The following is a 17,414-nucleotide window of genomic DNA, read 5'->3' as shown; positions in this document are numbered from 1 at the left end:
AAATCTGTTTATATATATATATACTACGCAGATATAATTTATTAGAAAAAAATTAAGAAATGTCATTGGTTTAATGTTTTCATCAAGTACGATTACAAGCAACTATATAAAAATTTTAAAGATCAGTTTCTACAGTACTGCACAGGACATTGTGGAGCTAAACAGCTAGGTTGATAGCAACAGTCTGAACCTCGACGATACCATTTGAATGTCTAAAAGTAAATCAACTTTACAAAATATCTAACTTAAAATATAATGCATATTCAAAATTTATAATTATTCATAATAAAAAGTTTGCTAGCTTCAAATATAATTAAACCAATTAAAACATTTTGTTATACATACACCCTGTTTAACATAGCTGCGGCCAGGAATAACATGCTTTAAATCCGATCCGACTTCACGTAAATTAGAAACTTTCATAATTGTGGCAGTCGAGCAATAAGTAATAAGAGGTCTGTTTACAGCAAATGTCCATGCAGGTTTACACTCATGAGGGCTAGGCTTAACATACCATGCTTCAGGATCGTACCTGGGATCGTATTTAACGCATGTCACCGGTTGCTTTTTGCTGCGTCTGGAATTAATCAAGTTTTCTTTATTCCTTTTCGAAGTTTCCTTTATTCCTAATCGAATTTCTCTTTGGGCCTAATAATTTGTCGATTTGAGCTTGTGTCTTTAAATAAAACGTATATTATTCTCACAAAGAATCCATTTCTGCAAAAAGACACTTTAAACGTCGTAGCTCTTGACCGGCGCTACACGTTCTGTTAGAGAAGCCCCAGTTTCCAAGTGCTTCTGCCACACCGGTACCAAAGCCTCTGGAAAACTCGTACGTACAAGGCATTGTCGGTATCGCCATTTCTTCCGAATAAATACTTGTCAATTTTGCGAAAATTTCATGTACAAATATTGCTTTATAGGAAAGAAAACCGATCCATTAGCCGTGTGAACTGTGAAGTTTGTTGATATACAACCTTCAAACTTCTTTTTAAACAATCACAGTATATGCAAATACATACATATATGAAATTTTTTGCGAGTCAATGAATTTGGCAAACAATTTAATGTATCAGAAATATAATTAGAGTCTTACAATGGATGTATCTTTATTTTAATCTAACAATAATAACATAATGTAGGATATATGTATATATACATATATATATGTGCATCTGTATATATATCTATACACACATATATACATATATATTTATGTATAATAAATTTATACCTAAATGATATACTCTAATAGTAAAATAGTCCATCTTTTTGAGTAATTCTTAATATTTGTCTTATATCTAAATTATATCTTATAACATGCATGATGTGCATAGAATGTCACATCAAAACTTGTTTGACATTATTAGACTTTATATGCCATACAATTTGTGTTGTCGTCTCTGCATCAATATTCACAAATCACCACTTCCGATTTTTAATACAGATTGCCACAACTAAATAGTAGTATATGCACTGAAATTAATATATTCTTATATAAGTAATTCTAATAAACAAAATACCATAATAATATATACACAATAATAACATCTAATTATAATATTTTATTATACATAAAAATATTACCGTTTGTTTATTGTATTTTTCCATCAATGTAAGCTTTTATAGCAGTCTGGCATTCCGCGGAGCACCAATGCTGAATCAACAAATATGTTTCTGATTCAAGTGCAGCATCTAATTTTTTCCGCAGACTATGACGTAACAAAGCCTTTGTTGCTTCCATGGACTAAAAATAACAAATTTTTATTCAAAAAGTGTAATTAGTAATTTAAAAAATCATAATTGTATATGCAAATGTAATTCTCTCCTTACAATATCCTACATGAATATTTTCCTTATAAAATTTATTTATTTATATTTACTAAAATGTGCAATATTGCAAAAAAAGGGTTTTATTATCAACATTTTGATTTATCGTACATTATATCACTTCTCTGTTCCTTACAAATGAAACAAAGACAATGTAATGAATATTAAAAAGTTTCGTAATTACGAGTCATGTGGGAGAGTAAACGTAGAATCGGGAATGTGTGTATTAGCATTATTGCCACTTGCGTTAATATAATCTTGCTTATGACAATCGAATCTAGCGCAGTCAAGTACGCACAATAAATATGTTTATCAAAATTTGTTTCTTTGTTTCCCTAATAAGCGCGAGTGTCAGTGTGTATACGAAAATCAGCAGTAAGACTAACAATATTACATTCAAGTATATGAAAGGAGTTCGTATTACAAAAGTATACCATATAAATAGTTCACACAAGTGTATGAAACGTGACAAATTTCTGTTGTATTAAAATAGGTTGAAGGGGAAAGCGATTTACATAACTGTGAACCATACGAGGTATGCAATGTAGTTCATGACCGATTTTGGATGCCTGGTTTGACGGAAAGACTTTGCCACTGTCCTAATGGAAAAGAATGTCCATGGCAATGGACGAAAACCTTTGATAATTCAACTATGTTTCTCAATAATAAATCTATATTAAAGGTATAGTACTAAACATGTTTAAAGTAATCGTTTTTAAAAAATACCTCTTTTTAATTGTTAACAACTATTTCCTGACATAGTTTTGCACACAATTAGTAGATTTGGAGATATGCGCGCATAAACAAAAAGCAGTAATAGTCTATGGGGAAGGCGATACAAATAATAGTTATATAATACCGTATAATGTAACAATGAATTGCTTATGCCCGCAAACACATTATTGGAAGTTGCAAGAATACACGTACGAGAAACATGGTCTTGTTCAAATATTCAGATGTGTCAAGGTATATCTCATATGTGTTATAATGTACAGAAAGAGAAAAATCACTTCTGTATTATAAGATATAGTAGCTTAGAAATATTTTCTATTTATATTTTTTACTGTATATAATTATGTGATATACAAAACTAAAATTCTATCTAAATGTCTACGTATTTGACAACAAAAATATCATATAAATAATATATCTTGTATAAATAATTTTACTTTAAAATAATATTTAATAATAATCTTTACATTTATCAATGTTATTTATTGCAAACTTTTTAATGCAGAAAAGAATGTGCGAGACTTTGGAGTTTTGCGGCTACATACGATCTGATCTATACTCAACATATTACAGATGTACATGCCCAGAAAAACATTTATGCGTTTTCAAGGATAAGACACAGGTAAATGTGCAAGAACTGCTCTATTCTGGTCCTGCTTATATGGCTTATTGTTACCGTTATTAAATATACAAAGATATTGCAATTTAACATGAATATTTAAAAAATGTTAAAAGTATTTCTAACATACATTATGTATGTATAATATCTATTGTGTCAAAATATATCTCAAAAGATTATTAACAAAATTAAAATTTTAAAAACGTTATATTATGTAACTTACTTGAGATGACTGATCACTCATAGCCCGCAACGATGGTAATAATTCTACTTGAAACCGATCAGGCCATAAAACTCGAGTAACGAGACCGGCTCTTAATGCTTCACTTGCCGTTAGAGTCCTTCCACCCAAAAGAAGTTCGCTTGTCTAGGAAAAGAGTATAAATATGTTAGTTTTCTATTATTTTCACATTCATATATTTTTATGTTAAATGGACGTTATAAAATTGCTTACAATTGCACTGCCTAGTATATGTGACAGGGTGAAGACAGCAGCACCTTCGGCAATTTGTCCTAATTTCCCATAAGGTGTACAAAATGTTGCCTTATCACTAGCAATTACAAGGTCAAAAAGAGGCAACATCGTCACTCCGAGTCCAACTGCAGCACCCTGTACACCAGCAACTATAGGTTTATTGAAAGTAGCCAGGCTTTTTATAAAATCCCTAAAAAGAGAAATAAAGTTTCAATTCAAAATAATATATAAAATATATTAGTCATCGCTTATGTATGATAAAATACATACTTGACAGCATGTGCCAACTCCTGAGCGATAGATCGTCGTTCCTCTTTATTTGCATGTAATAATGTTGAAAGATCAAGACCCTCACAAAAACTTGTGCCCGTAGATGTCAACAGTACTACTCTACATTCGTCATCTCTTTTTAGTATTGACAAAGCCTCTCTAAATTCTTGCATTACCTAATATTATTAAAAGTAATACGTTTAGTAGTATATATATATATAAAGGAGAAAAGGTTTGAAAATTGTATGAGCGATAAAAATTCTTACTTGTAATGTGAGAGCATTTCTGATTTTTGTCGAAGAGGATGGCGTAAGTATTAATTGCACAAGATTACCATGTCGACGTACGTTTATTTCCTTATTGCTAAATTGACTTTGTATTTCCATTTTCGTTTTATTGCTATCTAAATCCAACGTTTTTATAGCACTTGTATTTACTGAAATATTGTGTGATACTTAGCATTTTGACTCACACCAAATTATATTTGGTAACTTAATATTTTATCATTTTTTTGCATAAAAAAAATAAACAAATTAACTGTTGTATTTTTATTTTACAAAGAAATATTACCAGGGATATATAAAAGTGTTTACCTTTACCTTTGCTCTTTCGTGTGGTCGCAACATTTCTAGCATTACCGACTGAAAGAGCGGTAACTGCTTCGGCAAGACAAGCAGATAATTCATCCTCTTCTTTCAAAGAATCCTCAGCATTATCGAGATCATTTGCTCTCGCAAAAGTTACTTTGCTTTTCACAGACTTTTTGCTCTTCGCTGTTACTTTTCCTGTGACTGCACCATTTGATGATCTAGTTGTGACTTTACTCGAAACATTGTCTTCAACTGTGGGAATGTTTTCGACTTTCTTGATTTCCGATTTTTTACTGGGACGCGCAACAGTAACTTTTTCTTCCGCATTATTAGCGGCGGTAATGCTAGCTGTGGTAGTTGTGATAGCGGTGATACTAGTAGCAGTAACATCAATATCAGACTTTTGTACTGTTTTCTTCTTCTTTTTTGCATTATTCATTTTCTCATCTTGTGAATCTCGTCTCTTTTTGGCAGATCTCAAGGAATGGACTGTTCCGTCTTCCGACTTGGAAGGCTCTACAGATTTTTCGAATGAATCAACGCTAACTCTGGGACTTCCAGACGCACTCGAAAATGAACTAGACGAGTGTCTCCTAACGATGATGGACGCGTCGGCTGCATTTCGAATCTTTGCCGGAAGAATAAATTCCGTGGACGAGGTAACAGCGTTCGGAGTTTTCGACGACGTAACTTGCTCTACTATCTTTTTGTCTATTTGAGCGTCAGTCGGATGGATTGCTGTTCTCTTTGATCTCGGTGACACCTTTGCGACACCTGTGACGTTTGACGTACGCAATCGCAGTACGGCATTGCGAACCAATTTCTTTCTGATTTTAAGTTCACGTTGCACTTTCTGCAGGTCCATCACCTTCGCTCGTGACTTCGTGATAGGAACTAGGCGTTTTCTATCTGGCTGTTCTACATCATATAGTAAATTGACGACACCTTCATCCTGTAATAATCTATCTATCTCATTTATAATCTTCTTTTTGGGTTTCACGTCACTGGCTGAACCTTCCGCTGTCCGTTTTAGCGATTTTGAGACAGTTTTCGGAGGAGCCTTCTTCGACGACGAAGTCAACTTGGTTTGCAGCTGAGCTGATTTCTTATCAGTTGACATTTTTTGACGCAACAATCTCTTAACTGCCATTTTTCTTTTGGCGATCGGTCCTTTTTTAGCAAGATTAGGTTTCTGTTTCAGGGAAGAATTTTCGCTTTTATTCGAAATTAGATCTATCTTATCGGATTGTTTACCCGTTACTTCTTTCACAACGGTTTTTTCATTATTTACAGTATGAACGGCCGTCGTGTTACTCGCCGCAATGTGATTCCCAATCGTCGAGCTACCACCAGAAACTGGGTTTTCTTCCGTTTGTTTCTTTACCGAAACTTTACCTCTATATACCTTTTGCCGTTTTATTATCGTATTTTGTTCATGCTCCCTCGCTTTTTCAGTGGGCTTGCGCTTTCTGCCTGATCTCGATTCTTCTATTCGTGTCTTTATCGGCTCCTGATTCTTTTGACCGCTCTTTTCACGAGGTGAGGAATATAAATCAGATTCGACAGATTCGACAGATTTTGCATTTGGTTGTGCGTTTTCACTCGCCAAATCTACATTATCTTCTTCTTGCTGTGTAGAAAGCGAATTTTTCGCGACAGTAGTAGTTACGTCTTTTGATGCTTTACTGGGTGCTGCGCGGAATGTTTTCTTTTTCCGCGATGGAATCTTCTTTGATGGTGTTATAGGCAATTCAAGAAGCTGCTTTAGTGCTAATTCTCGTTCAACTAACGGGTCAAGTTTTGGTGGATTGTTTTGTGCCGATTGTTCCGTGTTTGACGATGTTTTGTTTTCTTCCGTGAGAACTGGTGGCTTTAAAATGGACCAATCAGGATCAGCATCACCTTCTAAAATAGCTAATAATTCCTTGTTGTCAGAATTACTGTCCTTCCCCGCTTCTGCTGTCATGTTTACCACCGCCGCTGCTTTTTTATCACAGGTATCTGGTACGGTTTCAGAAGAGGGAGATAAATTTGAAGAGGCGGTTTGTTGTGGCAGTGGTATAAGTTTCGGTATCGAATTTCCTGTGCCACCTGCCAATTTGCTAGACAGTCTTTGCGTTAATTTTTTCACAAAGAATATGTCTGGTCCACGTGGAGCATCTACGTTCTTCTGCTTTTCGCGAAAACGTTCCTTCAACACCTCCGTCACTTCCGCTGGCGACGCTATCTGACTGGTTAAATGCCGAGAACGGCTTTTAGAAACTGCAATGTCGTGCGACGACGCGTTAACCGCACGCGTATCCATACTTCGTGAAGACCTACTTGCAATTGATACAGAGTTCTTTTCGTTTTTATTCAATGACATTGTATCCTTATTAATCGGTACGTTTTTCTTTTGACTTTCCAATCGTTCACTCGACTGCTTCGTTGTATGTTTCTCGATTGTATTTACAATGTTATGTGTCTCATCGTATTCTTCATTCGCGGAAGAGACTTTTTCTTGAGGAGTTACGACCGATTCATTCGAAACAGTCTGATCTGTCTTAGTTTCATCCATCAGGCTTTTCAATTCAATCTCGACAGAGTCATGCACCTTTGAAGTTGATTGCACATCTTCGTCCGTATTCTCGACACCCCAATCGTCAAATATATCTTGAATAACGCTCCTTTTCTTTGTCAACGAATCCACTGCAGGCCTGTGAGCAGGCGGATCATCTTGTTCATGCTCAGTTCTCTCAATGGTATTATAAGTATTTTCGATTTCTGGTGGATTTGTTGTCATTTCTGACTCAACCTCGGTAATTATGATTTTCTCATCTATGATAATAGTGATATCTTTATCTTCTTTCTCAGAACTACTCGAAGTTTTACTGTTAGCAGTTTTTGCTTCAGTACATTCATCATTTACAGTCTCGTCAATCATAATCTTCCCATCAATTAGTTTTACGAATTTGGTATCGCACTTATTACCATCTACATAATCCATATTATTTTGTTTATATTGTTCGAGTGGAGTGTCTATAACTTCCGTTACTTCTATTATAGTACTGTGACTTTCTTGATGGTAGTCAATTAGATCAATCTGATTGTTCCCATGTTCAGTTTCCACAATTTCTTTCTCCCGCAAGATAATATTTTTCTGATTGCACTCTTTATTAGTGTCCTCTTGTAGACTAACAATAAAATTGTCCGCTGCTGCGTCAGTCGCGTCTGGTACAGTCTTTACCAACAAGACTACCTCTGCCTCTTTTGGTTCTTGTACTAACTTGGTCAGTTCGGCATTAGATACTATCGAGTTATTCTGATTACTATCATCATTATGTATTTCCTTGATTGTTTCTTCAACCAACTCGTATGAGTCATGAGTATGGCCCTCATGTTCGTTAAGTCTAGACTCATCTAGTTTTACACTCTGCTTATCTACGCTATCGGATTGTTTCACGTTCCCTATTATATTACAATCATTTTCTAGACTACCCACTGTTTCCTCCTTGTCTCCTTTTATCGTTTCAGATTTAGCTATCACATTTAGGCTTTGGTCTTCCTCGTTGGGCAAGTCCTGTGACCTATAATTCGAATTTACCTTATCTGCCGTCTCATAGTTCTCGATTCCTTCCTGTTCTTCTGATTTATAAATCTCTGATTCCCTCGACTCCAATTCCAATTGGTTATTTGAACTGTCGTAAATTTCCTTAGTGGATACCTCACCGTGACTTGTCGCCTCGTAATCTTCTGACTTAACTTCTACATGGATATCAGTATTGTCTACCGATAATACAGACTCTGACTCTGGTAACTCGCATGGCTTTGGCAAATCTTGGCTACTTCCTGTAACATTGGCCTTTACATCTCGTTCAATTGGAGTTGCTTGCGCCTCAACACTCGTCTGGATCCCTTCCACTGCTACTGCAACTTGTGGAGATGCCGATTGTTCCATGATAAAATACCAAGATGTCCCAAACTTTTGTCACTAAATCGTATAGTTTCCTGTTTTGTAAGAAAATAATGTGATATAAATCTGCTGATATACGCGTTTATTGTGCAACTATAAAAAAAAGTCATAACCTAACAAGCGATATTCCGTACAAACACCCGCCAACGCCAATCACAGGACAATAACGAGAACAATAACGACTATTAATCTTGTAAACGAAAAAAACGCAAGTAGTAACTGGACTCGAAAATCTAAGGCGTGATTTATGTGACTACCAATAAACTTTAATTCACTTAAGAACGGCGTTAAAGCGGTAGCTCCACATGAGCAAGCTATCACGGAAGACTATCACGGAAAGAGCAAACGGCTTACGGCGTAGCGGTAGCGACATCGAATGACTATCCTATCGATCATCAAGCGATATATTTCAAAAGACCGTGAGTTTCATAGAGCGCGGCTCAAATGGCAGAATGCGGCAAACTCACCGTGCAACAGAGATGCATCCATACTTGTTGTATTCCAGCGAGAATCACATGATACACGCCGGTCTTCTCGGGGAAGGACAGGCGGCTGCGTGACCTCGCGCGCGTTACCCGCAAAATCCGCGCCCGCGCGGGGCCTAACCGTCGATCTTGCGGAAAAAAACAATTATCTCGCGATCGACGGGTCCAAACACCATGTTTACAAGGGAACGTGCCAGGAGCAGCCGCGGACGTCAACCCGAACGCCGCGCGATCCCGTATCGCTGACGCACCCCCCTCGAGGCTCGAATTCGATTATCGTGCGCGAGACGAACGATACGCGATCCTTCCACAGCTTCCGCGAAGCAGAGGCGCACGGTCTTATCGTTAATTTTAACGTACACTGGCTATCGCAGATCGCAGGCTCGGCTACGCTCGATTGCGACTCGTCGACGACGTATGCGTGTACATCCACACGAATACGGAATATTCGGTTGCCCGCCCTGCCCCGCGCGCTGGCGCACTTTACAGGCCGCTACGCATGAAGTTGCCCGAATGCGCCCGGCAAACCATTGACGCATTCCAACTATTCCAAGCGACAAGAAACACTCGTCGTGTGTGTACTGTGTTCTGCTAAATATAAGGCGACTACGTCAGTGCATATACGAACACTGAAGCAAAAAATTCGTGTATCTCATCGTGTTGTGTGTTGTGTTCCCGCGCGTAGAGAGAATCTCATGTGCAGCAGCCTTCAGGGCACAACGCGCGCGACGCGAGCGATTGGTAAACGGCCGCGATCGTGCGTGCCTATTGGCCGAGCGTAGTCCGAGTCCGAGAGCCACCATTTAATTTCGAGCGCCTCTACATCCATAAAATCTGGACATTGAACTACGTAGCCAGTGTTTATTATGATTTTCATAGGTAATCGATCACGATTTTACGCTTTCCCTCGCTCCAAAATAAAGTGTGTAGCTGTGGCCATTCTCTAATTTCTCTCCGCTGTTAATCAACTTCGTTGAACATTCGAGAAATAGACAAGTGAACTCAACAGTCTGAAGTCACAATTGACGAAGGTTCAAATAAACGCGTGCGCAATCGCAATGTCGCAGTAAAACAGCAATCAAGCGATTGATAATTGTCGAGTTCGATGCTGTCGCGCGAAATCTGATGCGCCGGTTTTCGATTTGTGTTCTAAGAATTTTAGTCGATGACATGTTTCTTTCTGCAATACGTCGGATATCAAAAGTCTAACAATCGTTTCCTCTAGACGCTACATAAATTCTACGACTCGCTAGACGCCGTAGTTTTAGGTTAAAATACATGTTGATTTGTTGATACGTAAGTCGTCCGTCAGGCCATTGTCAAAGTATATTTATTCTTGTCTGTTTCTGTTTTACAATACAATTTTGTGACTATATATATATACATATATTTGTAAAAAGATGTGCGATAACGTCTCAATGTGATTTTTAATGTCATCATGAGTAAAATGTGTGAACCCACAACTATCAAGACTAAAAGTTTAGAAAACTATCAACAAACTTCGAAGGTACATGATTGGAACACAAGGTTTTACAATTTTTTATATAGTATATTTCTAGGATAAATATTATGTTAGAACATATTTTTTATTTTCACAAACAGCGAGTCCCTTCCAAGGAAGTTGTACTATTTGGCAAAGACCATATTGTAGAAGTCACATTGAAAGAAAAGGTTAAAAGTCAGAAACATATCTCGCCTGTTGCAAATTTTAGTCCTGCACAGAAAGCTGAGAAGAAAATGCCTATATCTAAGGATAATAAAACTCCAAAAAATTGGGGTAATGTCTTTAGAAAACAGAATCTAGAATATATTACAAAAGAAAAATCTCCCAAGCGTAATGAAGAAGCAAAAAAAAACATAAATTCTAAAAAGCCACAGAAAAGTACAGTCAGACATTCTGTAAGTATTATATATTTGAAATATACATACTTGTGTATCCACATATACATACATAATTATATGCTTATGTTTTTGTCTAAATTTTTCTTACAATAATATGTTAAATATATAATTTCAAGTAAAGAATATTTTTCCAGGTGAAATCAGGTCAGAAACATTTGACATCATTACCATGCTCATGTTCATCGATTCTTGTTCGGGATTCTGCTGTACAATGTTCTGGAATATTTAATTTCAATAAATTTGCTGAATTCAATCCAGTACATATGTTATATTTAGTAAAACAGTTAAAAGATTTAGTTAATAAGAAGGATAAAAGAACTTGTGAAATCTTTACTGAAATGGAACAAATATTGCAGAAAATACCGGTAAGCTTTGTAATAATTTTTCAATTTTTCTTTTTATTCTAAATCAGTGATATTCTAAAGTGAGATGAACGATCAAAGGAAATTGATAAGAAATATCAATTATAATAATTTTTATTAATTTCCTTCAGTCTTTGGCACATTTATGTACTTATTTATCTCGTTATTATACTTCATTTAAAAATATATTTTTCATGGCATAACTCAGAAAAAAACAATACAGTATTAGTGCTAAGACAAGAAAATAGACAAACTAATAATTATAACAAAATTTAGGAATCCGTCGCTCTCACATAGAGTCACCACATCCTAACAACAATATCTAAACTATTGTAATTTATATTTTTAAACACATTTTATTTTTCATTCTATAAGCTTTGCTAAACTTTTTATGTTATACCATCACTGATTACATTGTTATTGTTAAATTTCCGCAGGATCAAGAAACTGAAGTAGAATCCAATGCAATTCCATTAAAGGAACCTAACAAAAAGAAGGCCATGCCGTATGAGTCATTCATATTACAAGAACAAGAAAAATTGAAAAGGTTTGCTGTGATATATCAGTGTAATAAAAAAACAAAAAAATTAATAATTTTTCAATTTCTGTTTTTCATTCTAAATCAGTGAAATTCTAAAGCGAGATGAACGGCTGAAGGAAGTTGATAAAAAATACTCAGAGCTAGCATTTCATGCTAAGACGCTTGCTCAACAATTGGAGGAAATAACTCAGAAAAAAAACGATATAATATCAGTGCTAAGGCAAGAAAATGAAAGCAATGAAAGCAAAATTATAGATTTAAAGGCAGATCTAAAAGAGCAAACAGAACTTGCACAAAAAAATTTCATTGACAATAAATATTTAACAATGGAACTAGATAAGCTTATAACATTATCTTCTTATAAAGATGCACAAATTATTAATTATCAAAATACAATAAAGTTAGTATATAATTTATTGTTAATATGTATATAGCTTTAAAAAATTATTAGATGTGCAATTGCGAATGACCCGCAACTACACTGACAAATTACGTGACAATCGATTAATCCATTAATAAAATTAAAAACACATACATTCTATTTATTCATTCAATTTATATTACAGAGGATTACAAAATCAGATTGCAAGACAATTAAAAACCATAAATGAAATACGTAAAGAAGGAAGCACAAGTCCTCAGACATCGTTAATCCACACAGGACACGCATGTTCATCTCCTACCTCAAGTTTTTCTGAAGACTCCGGTAAATCTTGGCGCGATTTATCAAATATTTCTTCAGTAGATTCCGTTCATGAAGAAAATATTATTTTAAACGAAAATGCGCCCAGTAAAGATTTTGAATTTGTTAGTTTACTTGAGGGGGAATCGTCACATTCTGTATTGACAGATCAAAATGAAGGTAAATTTGTTTGAATCTAGATAAAATTAATTACATTAATGCAATTTTTTATGTGTATTAATAGTTTATTATTAATAGTTACGAACGATAAAGGAATCATAATGCAAAATAATACTGTTCCTTACCAAAGTATGAACACGAAGAATGTGATGGCAAAAAAATCTTTCCATCATTCAAAGACGAGTCACAATAAAGAAAATGACATATACAAAACAAGAAAGTTTACAAAACTTAAGGAAAAACAAAATGATAACACCAAAAATTTGTTTCTTAATGCATCAAAAATTCTGGAAAACATTACCTCCACCAAATTAATAGTTTCTGGCATAAAAAAGCAAGACGATACGCAAAATAGAAAACCTGTTAGTGTACCCAGTCCATTACGGGAGTATCCACATCCTCCTGATTGGAGCGACAGTAGTTTACCTAGCATTAGTACAGTCTCGAACTTGGACTTGGTACCCTCAAACGATGTTTAAAAAAACTATATGCTTAAAGTTGAGTGATGGCTACCAATGAATTCTCAAACACCCCATGTAAGAATTATAGACCCAATTGACTGAATATGTATATAATTTTACATTTGCAGAACTGTGATAAACTGATAATGCAAATTTTACTTGAATAATGAAATCTACGAACGATAGCGCGATACACATTACTATTAGATAAGATTGATAATCATGATTTTTTTTAGATGTTTGCATGTTGCGCGTGATTTGCACATACATTCTTATTAAAGTAAAATTGTAATACTTATATATTTTACACAAATATTGCAAGTTTCATGTTGCTTTATATTGTTTAACACTAAGATATAAATTTAAATTGTAAAACTCAAATTGTAAAAATAGAAGTCAAAAATATTTATTCTGTAATATTTATTCTGTAAATATATAAAACTTTTTATTTGCAAATTCGCTTGTAGTTCTCATGGTATCAAGATTTTGACATATAACCTGTATACGAATTAACTATGCATATAATATGTTTCAACATATACATTTGCTTTACGGAGAACAGGTCACGAATATAAATTTTACGCACACAAGAGAACAAGATGTATATATATAGATATATATATATTTTTTTATCACATATGTATATATACAAGTAAAGTATAATACTTATAATATTTTGTAAGTCTTAATAGGATTAAAAGGGAACATTTTAATACACGTAAAACATTCATCAGCTTTGCATGAAGACGTCTTGAAATACATTTTATATTCGTGTTTTCCAGTAAGCGTGTGGTATGTACCTTTTCTTCTGTAAACATTCGATTTTTTTTCTCTTTCTCGATGGCTAATCGAGAAACTTCTAACGGCTAATAACATTACGAACACAGTCTCAATGATTCGACGCGCGTAAAATAAGTAACGATAATCATCGAAACGAAAAAGACTGTCTTCGCATTTTCTTCTTATTTCTTTTTTTTTTATCATTCAGATGAGAGAGTGTGATGAAAACGGATGAGATAATGTTCAAAAAGTCTTTATTTTATTAGTGCTCTCTCACAAGGGAATTTTCCTCGATTTATTTCTTTTTTTTCTTTCTACATTTTGTTACATAATACACCTAAGGACGTACCGTGGGTCAGTTTTATAAAATAGTTAATCACATGTGTTTCGCAAACAGTCGTTCAATTTTGATTATTAATTTCAGGCTCGACTCGACGCGTCATTAGCCCAATTCTCTTTTTCGTTCTCCCACATTTCGTAGAGATTCGAATCCTCCCTTTCTTACAGTTTCAGAAGGCAATGTCCCAATTTGGCGACGTCCTGTTCCGCGCTTGAAGAAAATTCCGTCGCGATTTGGCGAATCGAGGATATCGAAGTTCCCTTCTTTTGGATACGTATACTTTCACGTACAAGTAAGTACGGCTCTCTTTATTATTAGTGGCATATTAATAAAAAAAAAAAATAAATGTGGGCTTTGTTTGATTTGTTCGTGTATTCGCCATACAATGTTAAACCCCGTATATGTATCAAAAGTCACGCGCATTTTTGCCTCCGATAAATTTTTCATGAATAATTGACCGAAACCCTTTGCGTCCTCGACGTAAGATCTGTGGACTTGCCTTAAATTGTACTTCCAGCCTAAAATTACATCAATATAACGAAATTCACTAATTGATCGAAAAATTTCATAAAACTTTAGATTTGGAGAATTTATAATCGTACAAAAATTGCGTGACTTCTGATACAGCCTATATAAAAAAATGTTAAAAGTAAATTTGATTACACTCTAAAACAAAATCGTACAATGTTCCGCCGAGATGAGAAACTTCAACGGGATATTGCAAGTCGATCAATCAGATAATAGCAATAATGACGTTACTGATGAAACGACATGTTGTTGATGTTATATGTACGCAAATGTTTACCACGTAACAACCTAATATTGGCTGACTTTTGCCTCTTGGTTGGTTTGCCGGATTGATTTTGTCAACAAAAATTAGATGCAATTTTTGATTTTGTGCGCTTGATTACATTTCACGATAATCCGATTAAAGAACATCGCGTTAAAGTCGCATGACCATTTTTTACCACGTTCGGCTCCCGTTTGTTTCACATCAAACTTGCATAATCGGAGATTACTCGGAGAAACGACTTTATCCGAAATTCATTACACAGTAACGTCAAAGGCTGTCGATATAGTTCTTTCTTTGTCTCGCATACGAATAATTCAAAAGATAATGTCGAGGAGAAATATATTTAATACACAGTATTCGGCACGGTGGAAACCTTTGCGTAAATGTATACGTATGTACGTGTCTGTTTTATTTGTGTATGTGTGTGAGTTAGTATATCTATCGTTTTTAATAAATATACATATATACAATATGTGTATCTGCCGTCAAGTTAAACGCATCGGCGTTTGCAATTCGCTTTTGGTACTATCTGCTTCTTTTCCCTTTCTTTTGATTTCTTCGCTTCGAAACAGCATAAATCTGAATAGCCAGAGTTAATTGGCGTCAATGTACAATCGGACGCTGCGACAACGGACGAATGGAACGCTAATTATTTGTTTGGACAGGCCAGCTCGTTTTCATAATTTCGGAGAAGAAATTAACACTTTCGAGATCTTCCTTTCCTGATTATTAACGATCGTAAAACGCATCGTCGCACGGTATAATATCACTAACATATGTATACGTATCGTATAATGCGTATATTACAGTAGACGATCATTCGTGTAGAAATCGTAAAATTGTGAGTCGATTAAAATGAATCTAGCCGACTTTAATATCCTAATTAATAGTCTCAACTATAATTATACGCCCAAATATAGCTCAGATATCGGAAGTGATAGTGGGCTGTTGTAAAAATAAAAATTTAACATTTGTTATCTTGAGGTTGCATGTATGGAAGGACATGTTTTATTGTTTTATTGTACGTTATATACTGCTTTGTTCGGTGTAAAAATATAAAGCATTTCGATTACAGACTTCATACGTATGGGCATTGCCATTGTTACGGAGTAATCGGCGACTATTACGATAACTTGTCTCACACTTTCTTGTAACTCTTTTCTTCCTCGAAGTAGGATTGCGTTAAGAAAAATTAACGATAAACAGAAGCGATATATAGAATAAGATTATGGAAAAGCGCAATTGTTTCAAGATCAACTTATTTCGAAAATTATTTCTCGTTAATCAAGAAAATTAAAACGTGGCACGTTACGTTGAAAGAATAATGTTAAAGTATGATTATTAAAATTCGCGAGAGAGGACTGTTTGTGTCTCAGATCTTTGGATCTGTTTTAATTGTCCTGCAAACAATAGTTATTACATTTTATAGAAAGTGCAATAATCATAAACGCGAAGTTTACGGTGATATTAAAAAAGTAATCGCAAGCTGCAATCCTACTTCAAGAAACAGTCCCGAGTTCTCGTTCGTCTAACAATGGCCCAGGCTATGGAGTTAATAATTGCTTTCATGTGGCAATGGTAACAATATGTGTGTATAACAAATATACTTAGAACGGTTTCACTTGTGGTATTACGGCTCTCTGTAATAAATCATATTCATCTGTTCAACTGCTGCTGAATAACAAGGTATGCGGAATATATCTGAGTACAACGCGACCAATCTTCGCATCGCTTTTCTATCAAACAAAAGACAATTACTCATATAATTATCGAGGAGCGAAAGAGAAGGCTTTCCCCGGCTGCTCAATGTCCTTTAGTTTTGTCATCAATTTTTTTAAAGCTCTCCCCGTAAGAAGAAAAAATTCAAAGAAACTGAATTATTCTATAAACATTGTCAGAGATAAGTTACAAAATTTATCGATTTTCTCTATTTGTTTTATATCCTTCGGATGGAACTAAGTGACTTAATTCACTTGTTAGAATAAATTCCTTTCCATTCCACATTCGGGCACTTTATTATGTATATCGTTATACCTCATTCCACGCAGAAGGAATTATAAGAAGACAATTATTTTTCCGAACGCTCGCAAGCTATGCTCATTGCACGAGTTACACTACGCTTATCGTTTGACACTATCAGTTTCTTTTAATTCACTTTTTCTTTGCGGGGTTTTTGTTAATCTCTTAAATCTTCGGACAGCACCGAGTGCAGCTACCTTAGAGCTCCTTCGATTACGAATAAATCACAAAAGTAATTGTCCGGAAAGCGACGCAGAAGCTTCCGTCGATGCATGGACTTGTTGCAATTAAACACTATACACTTCCTGCTCGTGCCCCCGTCCCCCCCTCCCCCAAACACGACGTACGGACTTTCGAATGACTACTATTTGCAGTCTACTAGGCGCGCAACGAGAGATACG

General features: G+C 35.1%; 4 protein-coding genes across 7 annotated transcripts; 2 read left to right on the top strand and 2 right to left on the bottom strand.

The window, feature by feature from the left end:
- Positions 1-28: 28 nt before the first annotated feature.
- LOC105830531 lies at positions 29-918 on the bottom strand. The gene is made up of 3 exons (XM_012669904.3): positions 705-918; positions 346-577; positions 29-212 (listed from the first exon to the last, which is right to left on the bottom strand). The coding sequence occupies exons 1-3, from the start codon at positions 860-862 to the stop codon at positions 123-125; spliced, it is 480 nt and encodes a 159-aa protein (XP_012525358.1). The 5' UTR covers positions 863-918; the 3' UTR covers positions 29-122.
- A 129-nt stretch (positions 919-1,047) lies between these two features.
- LOC105830532 lies at positions 1,048-9,502 on the bottom strand. 2 transcript variants are annotated; one of them, XM_012669905.3, is made up of 8 exons: positions 8,936-9,502; positions 4,520-8,503; positions 4,193-4,362; positions 3,927-4,102; positions 3,636-3,846; positions 3,405-3,548; positions 1,588-1,747; positions 1,048-1,476 (listed from the first exon to the last, which is right to left on the bottom strand). In XM_012669905.3, exons 2-7 carry the CDS (start codon positions 8,451-8,453, stop codon positions 1,595-1,597), a joined length of 4,788 nt encoding a protein of 1,595 aa, XP_012525359.2. In that variant the 5' UTR covers positions 8,454-8,503; positions 8,936-9,502; the 3' UTR covers positions 1,048-1,476; positions 1,588-1,594. The 2 variants fall into 2 exon arrangements, with proteins under 2 accessions (XP_012525359.2, XP_012525360.2); XM_012669906.3 differs by having other exon boundaries at positions 4,526-8,503; positions 8,936-9,501.
- Positions 1,754-3,324, top strand: LOC105830533 (kappa-scoloptoxin(11)-Ss1a). The gene is made up of 4 exons (XM_012669907.3): positions 1,754-2,243; positions 2,324-2,512; positions 2,593-2,796; positions 3,068-3,324. The coding sequence occupies exons 1-4, from the start codon at positions 2,136-2,138 to the stop codon at positions 3,245-3,247; spliced, it is 681 nt and encodes a 226-aa protein (XP_012525361.2). The 5' UTR covers positions 1,754-2,135; the 3' UTR covers positions 3,248-3,324.
- Positions 9,503-9,819: 317 nt separating the features above from the next.
- On the top strand, positions 9,820-14,827 carry LOC105830535. Of its 3 annotated transcripts, XM_012669909.3 has the most exons (8): positions 9,820-10,249; positions 10,354-10,460; positions 10,556-10,852; positions 10,990-11,220; positions 11,655-11,764; positions 11,844-12,158; positions 12,325-12,620; positions 12,699-13,099. In XM_012669909.3, exons 2-8 carry the CDS (start codon positions 10,392-10,394, stop codon positions 13,097-13,099), a joined length of 1,719 nt encoding a protein of 572 aa, XP_012525363.2. In that variant the 5' UTR covers positions 9,820-10,249; positions 10,354-10,391. The 3 variants fall into 3 exon arrangements, with proteins under 3 accessions (XP_012525363.2, XP_012525364.2, XP_012525362.2); XM_012669910.3 differs by having other exon boundaries at positions 9,820-10,480; positions 12,699-14,827; XM_012669908.3 differs by having other exon boundaries at positions 9,823-10,460; positions 12,699-14,827.
- Positions 14,828-17,414: the final 2,587 nt, after the last annotated feature.

This window comes from Monomorium pharaonis, chromosome 5 (assembly GCF_013373865.1).
Source record: "Monomorium pharaonis isolate MP-MQ-018 chromosome 5, ASM1337386v2, whole genome shotgun sequence".
Classification (NCBI taxonomy): Eukaryota; Metazoa; Arthropoda; class Insecta; order Hymenoptera; family Formicidae; genus Monomorium; species Monomorium pharaonis.
Note: the sequence above shows the minus strand (reverse complement) of the source record. Positions and strands in the feature narration are given on the sequence as shown.